This window comes from Anser anser (assembly GCF_964211835.1).
Source record: "Anser anser genome assembly, chromosome: 2".
In the NCBI taxonomy this organism is placed as follows: domain Eukaryota; kingdom Metazoa; phylum Chordata; class Aves; order Anseriformes; family Anatidae; genus Anser; species Anser anser.
Window position 1 is genome coordinate 138,041,777 of NC_139721.1, and position 21,913 is coordinate 138,063,689.

Genomic DNA, 21,913 nt, shown 5'->3' on the forward strand with positions numbered 1-21,913 from the left:
TGGAGAACCCCCTACAGTTAGGCATAGTTCTTGTAGGAGGATTGTTTCTTTCTACAGTAGTGAGTCATTCTCCAGACTAATTTGGACAGAAAGTAGTTTCAGGATTTTCATGCATGCTGGACTGATGTATTCTTTCAGATAATCGGGCTGTGGTCTACCTTTGTTTTACATGTGCGTTCTGATCTGCGTCAGGTAAAATTCCACTGCGTTTGAGGGTAAATCCCTAGGAGGTGGCCCAAAACAATTTCCTGCTTTTCCAGGACACCGTCAGCGTGTGGGATGTCCTCACAGATTTCAGGGTAAATGCCGCAATGGTGTGAGCAGACTTGTCTCTCATTGTGATCAATGGGAGTGGAAAGTACTCAGCATTTCTCAAGACCAGGCCTGAACCTTTGGCAGGAGGTGAAACTCATCCAAGATACTCCCAAACTTAGTCACTGAAATGGTAGTGCTACCAGACCAGAGTGAGGGCATCTACTCAGACATTCATTATTAAGAGTTTTGAATACTACGTGAGTGTGTAACTAAAAATATCTTTCCTTTCCACTCTTGGTCTTCTCCACCCTACCTGTCTGACAGGCTGCCTCCTCGTTTCTTTTTGTTAGTTTTGCCTGTGCCTGTGCTTATTCTGCCCTCTTCATGCTCTCTCATGCAAACATTAAAAAAATGGGACTAACCAAACACATTTGAATGGCAGGCTAAATGTCACGGTTATTCAAAATATTTAACTCTCCCATCCTCTTATGGTGCTATTTGTGTTACATTTAATACAGGTTCAGATCCTTGAACAGCTAATCACATAACTTTAACCACTGTGGCCAAGGGCATTGCCCCATACTCCTGACATACCTGTGGTTATAAAAAATAAAATAAAAAAATTAGGTTTTCATACAGTTTTAACTCATGTTTTCCCAAGAGCTGTGATGTTTTCTGATGTAGTAAAATGAAATTGTCCTGAGATTTTAATTGCTTTGCCCTTCTAGTCATGCTGTGTTGTTGTTTTTTTTTTAGCTGAGCCAAATTACAATCTAAAACCCAGGTAGATAGAGGTGTAGTAATTCCACCAAGTTCAGTGAGGTAACCTACGACTTACATCAAAGTTTTTGACCCTAGGCTTCACCCAGTCTTACCAACCTCAGTAAGAGAAAGGTCAATGCTGCTCCCTAGTGGCGTTGGGCTTAGTGCAGACCCAAGTATTTATGTTCCTTCTCCTCTTACCCTGTCAGCATTTCAATTAAAAATCTCAGCTTTACAGGCTGCAAAAATTGATTTTCCATAAAATCTGACAAGTATTGTGTGGTCTTTTCTAGAATTTCCATCAGAAATTGGCATCTCACCACTGCAAACATTAACATCAAACTAAAACATGAAATGTATGTGACATGATCCAACGTTAGAGGTTTACCTACTATTTCATTTATTTGGGTTTTGAAATCTTAGCATACTTATTTAATGAGTTTAAATACCTTCTATAATTTAAAGTAATAAAGACAGAAATGATAAAAATAAATTCAAATATTTTATTCAAGGGTAAAAAACAACTAAAATACAATGGAAAGTAAAGATATAAAGAACTAGAGTCCTGTGCCACTTCTGAACTGAGACTTTAAAACCTGTATTGTGAAGCAAATAAATTGTTTAACTTTAGGCAACAATTCCTGCACATAGCTTTGAAGCATTATGAAACATCCCTTTTATTGCCTTACCCTCATCTTGACCCATACTCTTCTCTCAGTCCCTATTCTTGTGAATAAAGGTCCTTGCATGCAATTCCCCTTTGAAACGTACTGCTTTTAATCATCCTGGAGTGACATATGTTGCACCATCCAGTCAAGAGCTGAGCAACTTTCTTCCAAAGCACTCAGCCTTTTTTCAACAAAAAGGCTCATAAAATTGAGACCTAGGCCAGAAAACTGTGCTGATGCTGGCCACAGAATGATTTCTACATTGAAGGCCTACACTCGTCACCCTCTATTCACAGTGATCAGTGCCTTACTGTACAACTAATCTCATTTAAACCAAAAGACTTACTCATAAAGTAAACTGCTACTCAGTATATTCAATACAAAGGGAAGACTGTGTAAATGTCCAGAGCTGACATTATGTTTTGCCTTTCACAGTGTAATTGGACTCCCAGAAGAAGAGGACTGGCCTAATGATGTTGCCCTTCCAAGAAATGCTTTCGCTTCCAGACCCGCACAACCTATTGAAAAATTTGTACCAGATATTGATGAACTGGGCAAAGACTTGCTTCTCGTGAGTTTCCATTTGTTGTTCTCCAAACCACGTGATTGATAGCTACATGCCAAGAAACATTTATATTTCCATTTAATGAGGTTATTAAAGAAAAACTCAAAAGCAAATAGGCAAATTCATGTAAATCTATGAAACATCAATACAAAGACACCACCTTTGACTCATGAGGTGTCAAAAGTGAGAATAGTTGGAGGCTAGGAAACTCTGTCAGGCAAGTACATGTTCAACATGTCTTTATACCATACCATATGCTTTGATCCTCCTTGCTGACTGCTGTTGTGTCACTGATTCAGCCATTCTTGTGGTATGAGCCTGACCTGAGTACAGAAACTGATCTACCATTTTTCATGGTATAGTGGGCCCAGTGCAAAGCAGAAAATAGGCTGTAGAAGCAGATTACATCTGCATGCGTTCTACAGAATGCTGAAAACTTGCGATTTGGAATTCACCAATTAATCATTGCCTCTTAAACATGGCAGGATTTAAAAGAAGCAAACAAATTGTGCTGGTAAAGCTGGTAAGATTGAATTTAATTAGATTATTTCCAACATTTCTATAGATATTTTAGAAACCTTGGCCCTCAAGTTCAGTCTTGGAATTGAATATTGAGAATGGCCTTGCCTCAGAGTTTGCCTTTTGCTGTGCTTGTTGAAATCTAGCTATATTTGTTCTCTGGAAGCCTTTGAAAGAACTTGGTTCACTTGAGCTCAGTAGAGTGGGGTCAGTGCAAATCTTGAAAGATTTGCTGCATGCCTTCAGCTGTTCCTAGCTCCAGCCAAAGTTATCTCTATATAACAGCAGATCATTCTCCACTGTCCTTATAACTACAGCTGTGGTAAAGTGGACTACATCTGGACACTTGAAATGATGGGAGAAATGCATCTTTTGTGCTTGAAGGCAGCTTGGGAATGAAAGCTAGACATGGGAAAATAACAAGATTTTGAGAACAACAAGGACTAAAGCATGTCAGTGAGCTCAGTGAGCTTGACACATGATGGGAGAGAAGAAGAGAAAAATACCTGTGCCTAGATGGTGAGGTGGGAAGTTGTTACTGTTAGGCAAAAAGATGAGAAGTGGGATCCACAAATAAAAGGGGACAGGAAGTCACTGAGTTAAATTTCAAGAATTAAATTATATAAATTCTGATACAAGAACAGAAAGTGAGAGCTGGATCTGTTAGACAAGGTTACTAGGAGGAAAACTATTTGGAGGTGAATCAAGGAAAGGAGAAGAACAAGGTATAAAACATAAGACTATGGGGAGATTTCTGAGCTGGCTGGACAAAGGCAGGGATACGGATCTTGAAAGACGGCAAGCAAAGTACAGCTAGGATGGAAAGGGAGAATTTCCAGTGGGAGGATATGAAAGCTTTTAGGAGGGGACCTTAGAATGGGAGTCTACCATCACCTGAACATAAACAGTGGAATTAGAATGAAAAGCAGGGAACAAAAATGTATCTGGAACAAGCAGGCAGGGGTTGGAACAAGGCAGAAAACATTTAATTTTAAGATCTGTCATCACTTTAGCACAGCTCTGAAATGACTGAATGAAATGCAGTTTAAGGTTGTCATTGCTCCTGTTACCTACAAAAAGTGAAATCCCCTAATTCCTTCCCAAAGGATGTATCTCTCTGGGAGTGTTTGACACACTGACCAGACCTGCTGATGTCATTATTGTGGCAGAAAGCCATGATCTAAAAGTTTCACCTCAGCAATAAGTCATGTGGATATTTAGTTATTAAAAGTCACTGCAAGAGTCCAAGACTGCAGCATGCCAGATCCTAAACAGACACAGAATAAACAAACAGTTAAAACTCAGATAACTAAATTACAAAACAACAATACTGTAACATGAAGTCAGTGAAAAATATAAGGAGACAATAGTACTGACCAGCATGAGGAGCAGAGCTTTCAGCACACTTACAGACTGGCATTGAAGAATTTTGAATGTTTCTTGAATTTTTCTTTTATTTCAGCATAATGGAAATGTTCTGGTTTTGTTTTTGTTTTTCCAAAAGATCTAGGAAAGCAAACACAAAACATTAACATACAAAGGGTATGAAGTCAAAGACCCAACACCTATAGAAACGTTGAGCTTAGGAATGAACATAAACCTTATAACACAGTCTGTGGGTTATACCCACAAAAGGTGAGTATGTTGAATACTGGGGGGGTTCAAAAGCCATTCATGAATAGTTGCTCCCTGCAGTCTGTGAGACACATATCCTGTGCATCTGAATTCAAGAAAATCTGAATTCTGGGATTGCCTAAACTATGAATATCTTAATTTTCTAACTTGGTGTTTTCTATTAGCTTTGAGGATGCTATACTGTAACCCGACCGCTTGTTTTGATATGCATGACCATCTTATCATGCAGCAACCACTGTGACCCTGTTGTGTCTCATACTGATCATAAATTGACAGTGACATGCATAAGTAATTGACAGTGACTTGCAATGTTTGCAATTATAACTTTACATTGTAGTTAAAATCAACTTCTTTTCATACTTACAGAAATGCTTAGCGTTCAATCCAGCCAAGAGAATATCTGCCTATGTTGCCCTGTCTCACCCATATTTCCATGATCTGGAGAAATGCAAGGAGAATCTGGACTCCCACATGTCATCCAGCCAAAACTCCAGTGAGGTGAATGCATCATAATGCTGACTGAAGATGAATCTATAAATGAACAAGACATGTAGCTGACAAGGCCACTGACCCATATAAACCACATAGCTGTTCGAGTGAAGATCATTATTTGGAGGTTTTAAACACCTATCTTTTATTTCGGGATTGTGATGTGCTTATCCAAGGAAACCAATCTAGTTTACTTTCATCAGAGCGATGCAAGGAACAGGGTTTTGACCTGCTCCCATTGCAGCTTTATGTTTGTTTTGTTTTTGTTTTGTTTATCTACCTGGGAAAACTCCAGACGAAGAGAAGCTGCTGACCAGTTTTGCTGCCATTTTATCATTTTAATATTGAATGCTGCCAGTGTGGAGTAGGATGATCAAGTCACTGCCAAAACATGATGCAATCTCTCTCTCTAGCTGCTGAAGCATGATTTGGTACTTTTATTATTATTATTATGTGATCTCTTAAAGTGATATTTAAAGAATGGCATTGAAATATCAGATCTCTGCAACCTGCAGTTAACTGATACCTACATTAATACATCCAGTTACTGTGCATCGTAGAATATATGCAGGTGCTTCCCCAGTTGAAAACTTGGATGGATTATTTTATCATTTAATTGCTCTATAAAAATAATAGTGATGATGGTGATCATAATAAATGTCTCAACTTTTAGTTTTTTTCATACACAAACAAGTTACTATCCAGTTAAGTTTGTGTGCATGTTTCAAAAGCAAGTCTTTTAAAGAAACTTACAGGATCCCATTCTTAAAGATCCATTCAATTTCCACATAGTTTATGTTGGAATACATGCACATTCTAGCCGATCATCTAACCCATCATTCCTTCCTGGAAACAGCTGCAGGCACATTTTCTCTATCTCGTTCTGAATTTTCTGATATGCAGCTCAAAGACATGAGCAGAGCCAATGAAAATGAATACAGGTTTGTGCCTTGAACTTGTTCTCATTATCAGCTGAAAAGGAACACAGACAAAATATTTCCAGATTAGAAGCAGAGAATCCTATACCTGTAAAGAAGTACAGGTGTTTATTTGTGCTGAATTGCATGCTGTGTACTGCGCTGCCTTACCTGCAACACCCCCCATGCATCACAAGTGCATGAACGTTACTGTCACAAAATCTCTCAGATGTCATTTATTAAGAAGACTTGTTTTCTATGCAGAAATGCATGAGCTTCTCTCCTAAACCACCATGTGGGTATACTGGCACATGCTTCTCCGCTAGGGCTAATGTGCCATTATTGAATGTCAAAATAACTGAGCAATTCACGTGTCTTTATAGCACAGTTATATTAAATATTACATTAATTTTTTTTATATTTAGTACTTTTACCTTAACTAAAATATATTTTCAGTATTTTAAAAAGAAACTTTTATTTTTTTAATACTGTACTGGGAAAAAAAAAGAAGTATTTTGAATCCATAAAAGCTGTTCCCTAGCATGAATTCAGTGCATTTACCTGGATATGACTTGGGGGGAAAATTGGTCCGAGTTAGCCCTTACCATGAATATATAAATACACACTATTGCAGTATAACTGATGATAAGTGAGGCAGCTAACTTTGCTTACTCCTATGATAGTCCGTTAGGCTACTGTCTTCTTCATCTCTACTTCATCTTGTCTAGCTACTGAGCCAGCGTCATACCCTTCCTCACAGCATGCTTGGCAGAAGCAGGTCCTGAGCACTGAGTTGAGCAATGTATTTTTTCCGGATCTGGCAAGGGAACCTGTAGCTGTCTCCCTGGCAGGCTTCTCAGACCTGTGACATACTGGCTGTTGTGGTGGACTTCACTGTTAACTCTGTTTCAGGTATCTGCACTGTCTGGGACATGGTCCATTGCTAAGAGAGTGAGTAGATCTTACCGGTCTCTTGGATAAAGCTTTTCTTTACTGTTAGACGCTTAACCATGCGACTTATGGTTAAATTATTCAAATAGAAGAGGTTTTAAATGGACCACTTGCATGCATGCATGCATGCATTGGCCTGTGCTTTCCTTCATGCCCAGAATGATACATACTCGAAACCTACCGGCATGAACAGGCAAGTTGCAAATTAGGCCTGGCAAGAGTGTGTACGAGGCATCCACACACAGAGATAATACAGATGCATAGCACAAGAATTTTGGAAGCTCTGCAAGTGGCAAGCTGAAGGCCAGGGAGCAGTCACAGCAGCTAACTCCTCTAATCTTGGCCTCGTTTCTGTCGTTCTCTCCTCTCCTACACCCGAAGAGAACGGCAAACCCACTGCACTGGTGTTGAACCAGCCCTATTCCTACATGGTTCGATGGACCCGAGTGTGAATAGGTTTTTGACATTCATGGGAAAAGATAGGCCAGAATGAATTTTTTATAACAATTTTAAAACACTAATTAGAACAAACAGAGCCAACGTTTAGGAGATTCTTGCCAGAGCAACAAATAGAAAAGTTTTCTACATGGTTTAGCACTTTTTAAAATATTCTGGATTTTACCTGCCACCAAGCTATCGTACATGTTATATCAGGGCATTCAGCTGGTGTGGCTTTCCAGCAGCTGTCAGGGAACTTTCCCAGAGCTCTCCAAGAGCTAACATAGGGTAAAAATGTGTGTGTTTGTGTGTGCGTGTGTGTGAGAGAGAGAGAGAGAGAGAGAGAGATTTCTGATTGTAAGCAAATTATTAGGGTGAAACAAAAAGAGGGAAGTGAACACTTTAAGCCAAAGGTTGCTTAGTGTGGGCCCAAGAACTAACGAGAATATGGAAATTGCAAGAAAGTAAACTACTGGAGCAGAATTTACCAATGCATGGTATCGGAAGTAGAGCTCAAGAGAGCAGCAGAGAAAAGCAGGAGCTGGCCTATGGAATCAGAAGCAGAGCCTCTGCAACGTGGTGCTGTATGTTGTCTAATATAGGATCAGGTTATAAGTGGGAGTATTCAGGAGAAAGATTGGAAGAGGTTGCATTAATTTTTGGTTCTGCGACATCCTTCCAGTGGGAATGGCAGCAAGAAAAAAGGAAATCTGTCTCGACAGGGTTAGGGTAAAGATCTTTTTTTCCCTTGTGGTAGCAAGGGACTGGATTCAAAGGCATAAGGACTTTTCAAATGACCTCCTTTTCAAAATCTTTTCAGGAAGAAATTCCAGTAGTCCTCTCTGACATGCCTTAGGCTTCATCTGATTCCCATTTTCCCTGCCAAGCCATGAGGCTTCACTTACACTAGTAAACTGAGGAGTCCTGTTCCCTGGCTGGGCAAAGTGCTGGCACTGGCTGAAAGCATGCTGGGAATCATGCTAATAATGAGACAGTACAGAGACAGCTGTGGGACTACTCAAGCCATGCCCTTGCTCTTTTTATTTCACTGGTATAGCTGTAGTCTTGAAGTTTCTGTACTCATTACTGCTGTATGTGTAGGATGTAGGAATTATACATGTGAAAAAATTGCTCCTTTTCACAGATATTCCAGACTGAGATGACAACTCTTCGTACACCCTTTAAATAACACTTTTGAGTGCAGTTCTTCACAATAACTATGCCCGTACGTATATGTTCTAGAGGACTGGTTCAACAGCAGCTGAAAAACACTGGCAAAAAATATATTAAAAGTAGGGTTAGTTGCTTAGCTCCTAAAACACCCACAAGCAGACTCTGTGCTCTACTCACTAGACAACAGGATGTTCTGAGTAACAGAAGGAGCAATTTCCATCTCCAACAAACGTTTTTTTTTTTTGTCACTGCTACATAATTCTGCAGGAAAAGCAGACCCAATAGCCAAGGAAAAACATCACCAAAGCCAGGTAGTGAAGTGCTAAGTGCTGAGCCATAGCAATATGCCTGGAGCAGCCGCTTTCTCTCTTCACCCAGTCCCCACACTCAGTCTAGCTCTCCAGTTCCTCTCTCTCAGCACCCATATGGAAACCAGATTTCAGTGACACTTGAAGGTGCTATTTCCAACAAGATTCTTACAAATTTTCAATAGCTACACAGTGCCAGTGTCCCTATGCCCCTGTTACTGAGTGTTGCTTATTTTAGTCCGTCAGCCCAGAAGGGATGATTTAAAAAGAATCTCTTTGTGCACCTCCTCGCTTAACCTTAGTTTTGTGTACACCTGTGTTGTCTTCTGTGTGACAAGTAAAATTCTAAAAATAGGCTTTGTGCATATTTCTGTGTAGGCTGTGCCCACACTCCATTGTTTTTTCAGCACATTAGTCTACTGTGGGAGACGTTAAGAGTACCTTTCCCTCTTGTTTCTCTGTTAAAACAGACCAAAAAATTAGGATATCATGTTTGCAAAACTTTGAAATTTGGTGCTACATGTATAGAGCCTTTCACATGCAAGAAAACAGCAAGTTATGGTATTTGAGCATGTCCTGCATGAGGGATGGTATCCAGCAATGTAACTTTTACATGGTTTTCATACTTGAAGGTCATTTTGGAGAATAAGACGGAAATACTGTGCCATGCTACTTTTCACAAGTTCACTCACTGTCTTTGAGAAGCACGTTTTATCATACAAAGGGATAATTCTCTCTGATATTAGAATCACAGAATCATTAAGGTTGGAAAAGACCTTCAAGATCATCTGGTCCAACCCTACCACCGATACCACCCACTAAACCATGTCCCTAAGCACCACATCCAACCTTTCCTTGAACACCCGTTCCAATGCCTGACTGCTCTTTCTGAGAAGAAATGTCTCCTAATTTCCAACCGCAACCTCCCCTGGCGCAACTTGCAGCCATTCCCTCTAGTTCTATCACTAGCTACCTGTGAGAAGAGGCCGACCCCCAGCTCCCCACACCTTCCTTTCAGGCAGTTGTAGAGACCAAGAAGGTCTCCCCTGGGCCTCCTTTTCTCCAGACTAAACAACCCCAGTTCCCTCAGCTGCCCCTCACAGGACTTGTGCTCCAGGCCCTTCACCAGCTTCGTAGTCCTTCTCTGGACATGCTCCAGGGCCTCGATGTCCTTCTTGTAGTGAGGGGCCCAAAGGTGAACGCAGTACTTGAGGTGCGGCCTCACCAGAGCTGAGTGCAGGGGGACGATCACCTCCCTGGTCCTGCTGGCTACGCTATTCCTGGCACAAGCCAGGATGCCGTTGGCCTTCTTGGCCACCCGGCCAATTTTATTATGGAAAATACAGAGAAAACATGCTGGTTTGGTCCTTCAGCCAACAAACTTGAGCACTTATCTGACTCACAACTGAAAACACATCAGTTGTTAAATATGTTTATGAATCATAAACCACACGGTTTGGTTTAAAAGTCAACATAAATTAATTATGTGCCATGTATAATACACAGCTGAATAATGAGGAAGTTTCTTCTAAGAACTCTGTTTTATAGAACCACTTTGTTAGTATTTTTTTCTTATGCAATAGTTTCAGGAATAGATGGATTTTTATGTACAATGTGAATTAGAAGATACTAGACTATTAGAGTGATCTGTTGTTTTATGCTTGAAGCTTGAACTGATCAGAAGCTTAGGAAACTAATGTATTTATTGTATTGCCTCAAAACTGCTTCTAAATAAGAAGAGCTTTCTTGATGTTAACAGGATTTCACTCTTCTCTTAATGTGTGATTTTGTTGACATTAGCATATTAGGAAAAAAAATGTTTTTCCAAACTGCAATTGTGGGAGAAAAATTAAGAAATTTATTTTTAAATTCACAGAAAATAGCACGTTATATACTGAAATCTTCAGTAACTGACTGTTCATAAGCTATCACTTCTTTTTGATTGCTAAGTATTAGAGTTATACAGATAATTTCCATGAGGAAAAAATTCAGAAACAATCTCTAGAAAAGTAAGTGGGATTTTATACACCTAATGATACCTACCAGGTTTCATTATCATATCCATTTTTTTAATGTTTGCAAATACAGTTGAGGTGTGCAAAAGTATGACTACAATTTGAACAATTTAACAAGCTGTGCAACTCAAATAGGAATTCTATCTGTGAGCTATTTATTTTATCTCTTTGTTTTGTGAATTGTTAAATAATGCCTGTAATATAATTCCAGTTTCTGGACCAAATCAGTAGCCATCAAATCCCAGTAACTTCTGTAAAACAATAAGCTTTTTCATTGATTTAAATGAACTAAGCCATTGAAATGAGAAAGATGTGGACATATGAACTGACAATTATACTTTTGGCAAGTGTTATTTATTCCCTTTAGTCTGAAGCTTCACATATATTGCATACAGATATGCAGTATATACATGACAGAAGAACCATAAAATACACTTAGGAATAGTGTGCACAAAAATGGCTCATTAAGTGCTTGCAGAAACTAGCTAAATATCATTCTTTTAGGTATAGTAAATGTTGTGTGTTTATCTTGCATGGGTACAGAAAGCAAGAGATTCTGATATGGCTATTTTGATACTTGGTGATCACGGTAGAGTAGATTGTTTCCAGAGAAGATCAGACAAAAGATACTGCCTTTAAAAAAACTGACATTAGTAAAGATGAAACAAAAAAAAAAAGATTCCAAGGAACTATTGGGAAGGTACTTCTGGGATAAGGGAAAAGGGGAGTATTTATAAAGTGAGAAATGTAAATACAAACAATGTGTATTAAATATGCATTGAAACTGATACTCTTTCACTGACTTCTCAAAGTTGATAGGGTTTTAAGGAAGAATCCAGGTATGAACTTATTCTAATTAGCATTTTAATGTTCATTTGCACTAAAGCTACCTATACTATTTGAAAGGAGAAGGGAAAGCAGGTAATGTTTACTTTGGTGATGTATACACAGATATGCTGTAAAGCTCTCAAGCTCACTGTCCATTTTTGAGCGTGCTATATTTGCATCCACACTATTTAGCTTTCTGCACCTTAAACCCAACCAGATGCCAGGCAAATTTTCTAATGTTTACACTGATACTTGCTCCCATTGACATGCTCATGTTAAGCCCAGCCAAGCAGCACTGTCTTTGCCACTAAATGGAAAATGAATTTTCACAAATATTTGATTGTCAGCTTCCTTCATGCAATTGCTTCTGAAGAGATTGTAATTAACAGACTGTAATATGCAACCTTTCCTCTTATTCCATGCTTCATACATTTGACATGTTATTAAATCGTCAGCCCTACCCTAATCATATATAATGTTATTAATCTTCCCAACACTTGTTACTGCTGCTGGCTATGCCCAGCACTCTGAGCTGCACAGTGTGCTGTTCCTGTAGATGCAGAATTAAGCTGTGTTCTGCTGTATGTTCCTGCCATGCATTAATGGTAGGAGGCAGCTACCATTTTCTAGTGACCTTTCTTCCTTTTATAAACCTTTGTGGGACTATTTGTTTGTTTATGTTCTTGAATGTTAGGATCTATTTTGAGTATCTAGACGAGAGAGGAAAATTGCAAAGTGCTGCAAAGATAGGAAAAATGGGTAGAGATAGGAGAATTCAGGACAATTTGGGAAAGTGAATTTGAATATGTGGAAAAGTTATGTATAAGTGTAGGGGGACGACTTTTTTCCATGTTTTTTTGTTTTCTCCTGTCATTCACTTTCAGAGGCCTAAGATGATAAAGCAATGCTCTTGCACGGGATTTTAGCTCCAGATCCTTAATGTGCTAACTCAAGTCATGAGTGCTGGTGCAGTTTTTCAAGACAGCAACAGCTGTATTTTTTAAATCAGATTTTGTGTAAGTGAGAGATTTTTCTATGTAGATATATTAAAAAAAAAAAAGGCTGTTGAGACAGCTTGAGAGCAGACTAATCTGGCCATACAGACACAGCCTGTAGTTCAGCTGCAGACATGAAGAATGTATCACTAAGGGCACCCAGTAGCGTGAAGTATCATTGTGCATTACAAGCTGACTCCTGCAGCAAATTGAAAATTCTTTGCCAATCCAAAATGGCATGTGTTTGAGCACTTGGATTTTAATGAGATTATCCACACGCAGATTTGGCTGGATCAGTCCAGGTGGTTCACTGCCTTGCAGGAGCAAGTCTGAGAGCCTGTTAGACACCCAGTGTAAGTGATGCTGCAGAACCGTCTGCCAGGGAAAAGGGAGTCTTTTCATCGGTTGTACAGCAGGAATGGAGCTTTCCAAGCTGCTGTGCCAGCCTCAGAGCTACCGTTAACTATTGTTGTGCCGCCTCCAGAAATAGGCAGCACAGAAATAGGGAGTACAAGGTCTGTGTAGGTTCAGTTCATGTGTATGGGTGACATGGCAAGTGATAGCACAGAGCGGCTTATTTTGGTCCTTCCATTAAATATGAGCAACTAGGCTTGGCACAGAGACAAATTTTGCAGTTCTAGGAATAGGAAGCCTTTAATTCTACACTGTACTTCTCTGGCATTGGTGATATATATATATAGTGGTAGATCACCCAGCAGCTTATCGACTCCTTTCCTTATTCCAGATCATCCTACTGTAACACCAAAAGTATACCTGGAGATCCTAGTCCTCAACAGCCTTTCAACACCCTGCTTCTTCTTACTGTGGCAACACTTGGTCACCTATCACTTGTAGCTGACCTTGCTCAGCCACTCAAAAACTGTGAGCTAAATTACTACCTTGTGATTCTGCAGCCCCCAAGTTTGCAGGCAGAGAGTGATGTCTTCTCTCATTTTCCCTTGCTTCTTATTAGTTGAGAGTTGATACAGAAGAATATGGCAAAGTGTTTGTTATTTTGACACTCTTTGGCTCAAGCAAAGACATGAGCAGGTGTAGATTAGATTGAACATAATGTGTTTGATCAGCCAAAACTATTTTGGATTCATAAGATTATTTAGTAAGTATAGAAGATGGCTGGACAACTGTCTGTGTATGTTTACAAGAGCAGCCAGTGATTCTTCTGTTACATGAAGTTTTTAAAGGATACATACAAGACTAACAATGCCAGCCTCCTTCTGCTCACCCCTTTCCCCTTCTTCCCAGAGATCACTGTTCCCAGGGAGATGTCTTCTCCCAGCATGAGTCACAGCACCTAGGAGAAAGACCTTCCCTGTATGAGGGTCCACAACTTTCAAGACGGCATGGGTGCATGCAGGCAATCAAGCTCATTCCTTTGCTCATGCTATGGCAGATATGAGTACAGAGCCTTGCCACAAGTACTAGGCACAGTCAGACCATGACCCCAATATATTCTCCTGAGAAAAAGTGTTTACAGGATCTGGAGGGGATAGTATGCTTACTGTTTCTATAACAGTGGACATTTTTGCGTTTTAAACAGTGGTAGAGTTAAGAACTCCCCTAGGAGACCTCTCTTACCTTCCTAAAGGATGACTGTGAACTCTGGGCATATGGTGGGAAAGGACAAAGTGCTTTACTCCAGGTGGATGATGACGTATCTCCAACAGCCACCCTTCAGAGTTCAAAATAAAGCCTGGGTCTACAGCCTGCTAGTTAAAGTGCTTTGCAATCCTTTTGCAGCAAGACCCAAAATCCATCAGGATTTTTTGCAGGGACTTTATCTTGGAGCCCCTTGCAACAAAGGGTGGGTGTAACTATGGGTTGGGACTACAATGAAAAGTACATCAGACTTTGGATGCTGGCAGGAAGTTTGCAGATGCATTGCTCTACAAGGTGGTTTATACAAGCTCAGTGGCAATGGGCTTATCCGAAGTACTGATTGCCATGCACATTTTGAACTGAAGATACCTATTGTAACATAATAGAAGAGCTGCAGCGTTATGAGATTAGAGGCTGAATGGATAGAAGTAGAACTGTGAGCAGCAGGGACTGCAGAGGTTGCTCCGTCCTTTCCTTTTTCGCCCTATATGTCAACCCAGTGGTTTTCCAGCTGTTTTCTTTTGTTGTGATTCACCTCCACCACCTCCATTGCCCTTCCTGTTGTGCATAATAAGTTGAATAGAAAAGCATTACTCTAGATTACTAGATCAAAACCAGAGTAGGTCAGCACTGTCTAAAAATCTGGATCATTCTCTGGTGGTTGGTATTAAATGTATCAATTGTCTCAGTTTAGATTCCAGCAAATAAAACCCAGTATCTGTGACACCTTCCTTATATTCAGCACCACTTAATAACCTTGCTGTCATTCTCTGCAGTGTTCAAAATCTCTTTTCCTAAAGATCGAACTTCCCTCCCACAACCCACATATAGTCACGACAATGTGGGCTAAAGAAGTTTACCTTACAGCAGTGCTTTTTGGTAAGGAATGAGAGCCAGTTCCCATGGAAAAGGGTCTAAACAAGTCTCAAGGAATCTTAGCCGTGCAGTCTTTTACAGGCAAAGCAGCCACTTCTGTTATAGCAAGAAGCTCATTTTAAAATACTTAAGAAAGAGAAAATATAAAGTCGCCTTTTATTTTTCTGATAGAATCTCTTTTCTACACAAAGCTCTATGTTTTTGGCACTGAAAGCAAGCCCACAGGCACCCATTTATTCTTTCCTTTCCAGTATTTAAGTCCTCTGTAAATTCTTTTCAAGCATTCAGATTAATGTATTTATGGTCCATTTCATTCCAACTCATTTAAGTGGTCTACTTCTGCCATTGAATCTTGTATGGGTTTTATTTTTCATGTAATATTTAGCTGCATTACTTTGAACAGCTTTAAAAGTATAATGTCTTTGAATGCTCTAGTTAAAGAGAAATTATACCTTCAAAATGATGTCTTAGGAGTTGAACGGTAAACTTTGGAAATGTTTATATTATAACTCCTGAAAGCACCACAGAGAGCTTTCGTCTGTATGTCTGTCTTCTACTTTCTGTGTAAGAGTGTATGTTCCTCACCAGCTTGATACTCTTCAGTCCGAAAGCCTGAGTATGCAAAGACGTGAATATGGTGCCTCACCCGAGCAGTCCCACAGAGCTGAGAGGGGCTACTCATATGACTAGAGTTGCTCACAACAGTATTTGCAGAAAAAGGCTTTCGTTTAGTGATCGGTTGTAGTTGTGGGGACACATGGTTAATAACAGCACCAAGACACCCAGAAATGGGGTCAGTGTTTATTGAAGATGTGGACGCATTTATCTGTGAGTTATTTGACATTAACCTAAATTATTGCTATTATAATTCAGTATATTATTTCTTATGAAAACACACTAGTCCTGTGAAAAGGTTAGTTGCCAAAAAATGTGTCGAGTCTTGCTGCTTAATTGTTTATTTGCATTTAGTATACATTTTGGCTGTTGAAGTGAAGCTAGTTTCATAGAGAGGCAGAAAGCTAGATCAGTCAAAAAAAAATTTAAATAAGCTTCATACTGTACCTTGAGTTCTGCAACTAGAATAGTATGTGTGTTCAGATGTAGTATTTTTTATGCTTTAGGGTATTTTTTGTTTGTTTAAATATGTAAAAGATTAAGCAGATTACTTTGAAATGCTATTGTAGAGCTAATTTTACAAATAGTGGGGGAATGTTGTCTGAAAAATTAAAATTAGAAAATATTACATAGGCTGCCTTTGGCTTTATTTTGTTTGTAGCAGTTCCAGCAGGTATCTGTCAATTCCAGACACTTAAACCAGGGGCCATGTTTGAGTAGCATCTTGTAACTGAAGTACATTTTGTGCAGCAATAAAATTGCCCATCTGGGCTTTAAAAAAGATGGTTGGCTATAAAAAAGCACAAAGGCAGCAAATTTAGATATTCTTTTGTGCATGGACAATTGCATGAAATAGGATTGGGGTGTCAAACTATTTTAAATCATTTAGTATAATTTACTCTCATTGTAACTCCACTGACTACAGTTAAATTAAACCAAGTATTTGACCCTTCAAGTCTACAAATTTCAGCATCAGGCAGCTCAGGTCTATATAAAGATATTTAAGCTTAGTAAATCAGCAAGAGTACTATATAAATGGTAATGCGTGACAAAAAATCTTAACTCTAGTAACATTATTTCTCTCAAAATTCCTATTCATTACTTTTGTATACAGAAGTTCGGAAGTGCACTTCTTAGTGGCATTGGGATATGTGGAGAAAAGCACGATGCTGGTACAGAAATGTATCAGAAATAAGATTCACTTCTCACTGCTCCAGACACTCCATGTGTGCCTTACTTACATGTTACAAATTCCACTGAAGTTAACAGAACTGTATAAAGTTAAGCCTGTTTGTAACCCTTACGGGATTCTTGTTTCAGAATCTGCAAGATATGTTACAGTCACAAAAGGCATTATTAAAACTTGTGCTTTCAGGTTTACGGAATACTATGAACAGTAAGGACAGTTTCTGAGACACTTCCAGAGTAACTTTATTAACTGATATTACATCAGGCCAACATCCATTAGGAAATCAAAATACACCTTGGTGCCTTTACTTCTTGACTTCTCAGTATGATTTACAAAAAAAAAAAAAAAAAAAATCAAAAAGTTAAAACAGCATCTAATGCTGTTTGGCTTCTTCTTTTTTGCTCTTTTGATTTTGCTTTTTGTAATATCATTTGCTCTGGAGATGTCTAGGACTTGATTATTCAAGGGAAACATGCAAAGCAGTTTCAAATATTTTTTTCTTAATTCACCTTAGATCACATACTTTGCTGGTGAAAATCAGCATAGTCCTGTTGACTTCTACAGCATTGTATCAGCTTACACCAGCGAACCAGCTGGCACCTAGAGTTTTAGCATTTCAAGTCACTTTACCTACATATGCAGTAGGATTTTATTTTGCAAGGTGGCAAGTTACCTAACAGTGCAAACTGTACTACCTAGACTACCATTGATACCTATTCACGGGACATGATTTCACTGTATCACTTCATACTTGAAATTCAAGATGTTCTTTTAATCAGGGTACAAACATGAAAAGGTGCGTGTGTTACTGTTTCTTTTAAAGGTGCATCATTATTTTTATTCTGTGTGCTTAATAATTACTATTCAGTGTTCTTTACATTCTTTTTGTTCAGCATTAAAATCACCTCTGTGTGAAATATAGTATGACCTACAGAGATACATAAAAGTGCAACAGTGATTTCTTGAATTGTTACTTAAATATGCTGGTTTACCTTTTGCTCATACATATTACATCAAGGGGCTACAACATGCAAACTGTGGTATATAAAAATATTGCACCATTGCTGTACATGAAATCTTGCAGCCTCTCTCCTCTTCTTGCACAGCTGCTGATTACCGTATACGCATTGGGAAAACTATGTTTCTGCTGTACAGAATGGCTGGGAAATAATGCAAACACTTTGGAAACTCTAGAGCTCTCTTTGCAAGCTTTCAGACAAAGCCCTTTGATCTAACTGCATGCCTGCTCTGTGTCCCAAATTTCACCCTATGAGGCTTTCTTCTTTAGGAACACCCTCAGCTGGGGCTACTTTACATCGACTGCATTGAAGTTCATCGGAGCATACTCTTTCAAGCATGCACCTTACCATATAACATATTCTTTAGCTTTTACAAGTTTGTAAAGATGGTGGACTGCAGAACTACTCATGTGTCAATACAGCAAAATTAAATTAAGGCACACAGAAGGTTATCAATGTTGTATTATATCAGAATTACAGTCCTTTGGAACTGAACGTTTTGCTGCTGGCAGTGCAAGAGAAGCAAAGTTGTGTATTTATTGTTGGGTGCTGAGGGTTCAGTATGAAAATCGATATAATAAAAATGTTCACGGTGTCAGGTTCTTTTTAGTTGTTCCCAAATTATTGGAAAGTAAAAAGGCAAGAAATTTGTTTTGTATTTAAAACTGCTTTCCTGAAGTTTACTTCACTTTTCGAGCTATATTTTTCTTTTATCTAAAAATGTAAAATGAATACAGATGCAGTAAGTATTGTATATTAAAGACAGAAAAATAGCAATGCTGTTTTATAGTTTTTCTGTTTACAAGTGTTTTTCTCAACACCCTGGGTATTACAGAAAATAAACAAACATACACACAAAACCAGACACACAAACATAAGCACATTCACACCCTTTCAAGCATCCCACGATACACCTTTAGTTTTATAAAAAATGTTATCTCGTTTGTCCTCATTTCTGAATTCTTTTCTTGCTTCCCTAGGATGAATTCCATAAAAAAAAATTAAGTGTTCACTTTTTCTGTCAAAGGTGTTAAATTGTTGCAATTGCTGTGAAGGCTATTCAGTTCAGCACTGTCTGTCTTTACTGAAATCTTCTTTTTTTAGACTAACTTTGCTAGGAAAATTGTGCTTTAATTAAGCAGTGGTGGCTCTCAGTCATTCATGAAATGCTTTATTTTTCCCGAATGTTACTCAATCCAACTGTTGCCCTAACGTGTGTGCTATTTGTGTCTTCCTAAAGATTCTGATATTTTCATCCATCTTTAGAGAACCCAAGCACACTTCCCTGGCTGAATGCTTTTTTTTTTTTTTGGTTGGCTACAAATATGACCGGTAACATTTCTGAGTACATAGAAATGGTAAAAGTACGTGTTTTGAGTCGAACACAAAAACAACACATCATCAAATTCTAAAACCAGAGGCATGTTTTCTGCCTTCACTCCTAACCAATCAAAAAAACCACCTCGGCAAAACAGCTCAAATAAAGCCTCGGTTTATTGCAAAGACCATTAGGCTCTCTTTAGAGCAGGATAAAAGCAGTTTCGACCAACGAGGCCTCAAATGACCCACCAGAATCTAAAAACCATTAGCTGAGACATCCAAACAGATTTCCACTTCTGGATGAAAGCTCGAGACAGAAATGACTGCAAAGCTAACCAGACCCCCAAACAACAAAGGATTTTTTAACTTAAAACCAAAATCTTGTACTGCCCCTAGAAACTGCAAGGAGCCGTGAAAGTCCCTAACACCTCTATACACTTCAGATACGATGCAACACTTAATAAAAACACCTTTACATCATGCGACATTCCAAATTAGCCTTTAAACACTTCATAAGAGGATGCAGAAGTAGTCCACCCAGAGACAGACACATCATGAGCCGCAGGGAGGCCTGTTGTCCCAGAGCAGTCACCGTCATGACCCCTGTCAGCTATGGCTAGTACACGCTGAAAAAAAGGGAAAAATCGCAGAAATTTTTGGCAGATTAAACAAGAGATGTACAGATCTGGATACTGTTCAATGTCTTATCTCACTGATAGCGCTCAGCTAGCCCAGGAGAAACCTTAGCAGTCTGTGGATAGCTGTGGAACACTCTTCCTACACGAATTTTCTTCCTAGCCCTCATCTGTGAGAGAGTGAACTATGTGAGACTCATAAAACTCAATTATGGAAAAGAAACAAAATTATAAGAAATCCATTAAGAAAAATACTACAGAGAAATAAGCACAAGCGTTACTCTTCTCATCAGTCACATAAATGGTCTGATCTCTTCGCCTCACAATTATCTAATGACACTAGGTACCACACGCTTGTTAGCACCACAGAAGCAAGCGTTCATTTTGAATTGCTTAAATGTGTTCTTTGTCTATCATGTCTGCCAACTACTGATGTGCAGCAAGATTTACAGTATCTGTATCCATCATTTTACACCTATCTGTTGTGTTGTTTTGAGTTGTGGGTTTGTTTGTTTGTTTGTGGTGTGTTGTTTTTTTTCTCCCTTCTGTATACAAAGGCCTCTTTCATGTATACATTTTGCTGGAGTTTGTTGCTCATGTCTTTGATGTATTTCCCGGGCATTGCAGACAGCTCACTGAGAACTTCTGCCTGATGTGTTTCTGAAGCAATCCTTACATTAGGATATACCGATTGCGCTCTGAGGAGCTGAAGCTCTCCCTTCCCTGCTGCATAATGCTGCAATTTTCCACAGTAAATTTTCTTCGCAACTGAGAAAATTTTCCTTGCAATTCTGGTGCATTCAGCTCCTCAGCTTTCTTCTAGCTCCTCAGAGCCTGCTTGTGGTAAATGGCTTCAAGTCACCAGTTCCCATGGGCTCAACATTTTTTCCAGTTATTGCCAGATAAATCAACCCAATCCGATCTGATCAACCGCAACGCTGTTTCAGAAACGAAACTCATTCGTGCTTTGTATGATTAAAGTACCAAGATGTGGTTACTTCTCTTCATTTTTACAACGCTGTATCTAACATGCAGTAATTCTTAATGGTAACCTTTAAAAAAAAGGACATTTGAAGTTCTGAGTGAGGAGGTGCCAGTAACTCTCAGTCTCCAAGCCCATGCATTAACCTAACATCAGTACTATGACATTCCTTTGCTTGCTAGACACACAGGTAGCTAATAAATGACGATTAAGTACTTTTCCCCCACTTTTTTTTCCTTTTTTTTTTTTGGCAAACAGAGCCCATTTCATTGAATCCTGTGCCAGGACAGGCTGCCATTTCATGACACCTTAGTGTATGCATCCACAGAAGAGAAAACAGAGAAGAGGTCACACCTGTAAGTGACCACCAGGTAGGTCAAGGGAAGGAGAAAAAAAAATAAAATAGACTCATATAGAATCATGGAATCATTAAGGTTGGAAAAGCCCTCCAAGATCATCTGGTCCAACCATCCCCCTACCACCAATGTCACCCACTAAACCATGTCCCTAAGCACCACGTCCAGCCTTTCCTTGAACACCCCCAGGGACGGTGACTCCACCACCTCCCTGGGCAACCCGTCCCAATGCCTGACTGCTCTTTCTGAGAAGAAATGTCTCCTAATTGTTTTAATTGTTGAAGAGTAGTGGTCTTTGTTCCATTCTTTGTTTTAACTGTTGAAGAATAGGGGCATGATGTTTCCATTTTTCCACTCACTCGCACAAGGGCTGGGGGATGGGAAAGAAGCACTCATGCAACCCCTGAGAATCGGCAAGAGTTCTTTATTGCCGGGACATCTTGCAGGTAAGCCTGCAGGATGTCCATGGTGTTTGGTGGCTCCAAGCTAATGCTTGGGATGGAGCCTGAGTGACAAGTAGGGAGCTTGCCAGGCACTCCTGCGACGCTGTTTGTGCTCTCTGATGGCAGAGAGCGAAGACATGCCAGGGTAGTCCCAGGTCTGATCTGGTGGAGGTGGACCCACTTCCATTGGTTCCTCCACCTCTTCTGGTGGATCCAGCTCCATGGGCTCCACAGTGTTTGGCAGAAGGACAAGCCAGTCCTTGCCCAGAACTCCCCAAATGGGATGCCTTCCATCAGGAATATTTTCAGGCCAGGGTGCCGAACCAGGACGTCATCCAGTTCC

General features: G+C 39.5%; 1 protein-coding gene across 2 annotated transcripts in view; it reads left to right on the forward strand.

Moving 5' to 3' along the window:
• Window positions 1-18,611, forward strand: part of CDK6 (cyclin dependent kinase 6) — a 143,203-nt gene extending 124,592 nt beyond the window's left edge. For both annotated transcript variants that reach the window (XM_083826929.1, XM_083826930.1), the window contains exons 7-8: window positions 2,121-2,256; window positions 4,771-18,611. In XM_083826929.1, coding sequence (XP_083683055.1) covers window positions 2,121-2,256; window positions 4,771-4,917 — 283 coding nt within the window. In that variant the 3' untranslated portion in view covers window positions 4,918-18,611. The remainder of the gene's footprint in view (window positions 1-2,120; window positions 2,257-4,770) is intronic.
• Window positions 18,612-21,913: the final 3,302 nt, after the last annotated feature.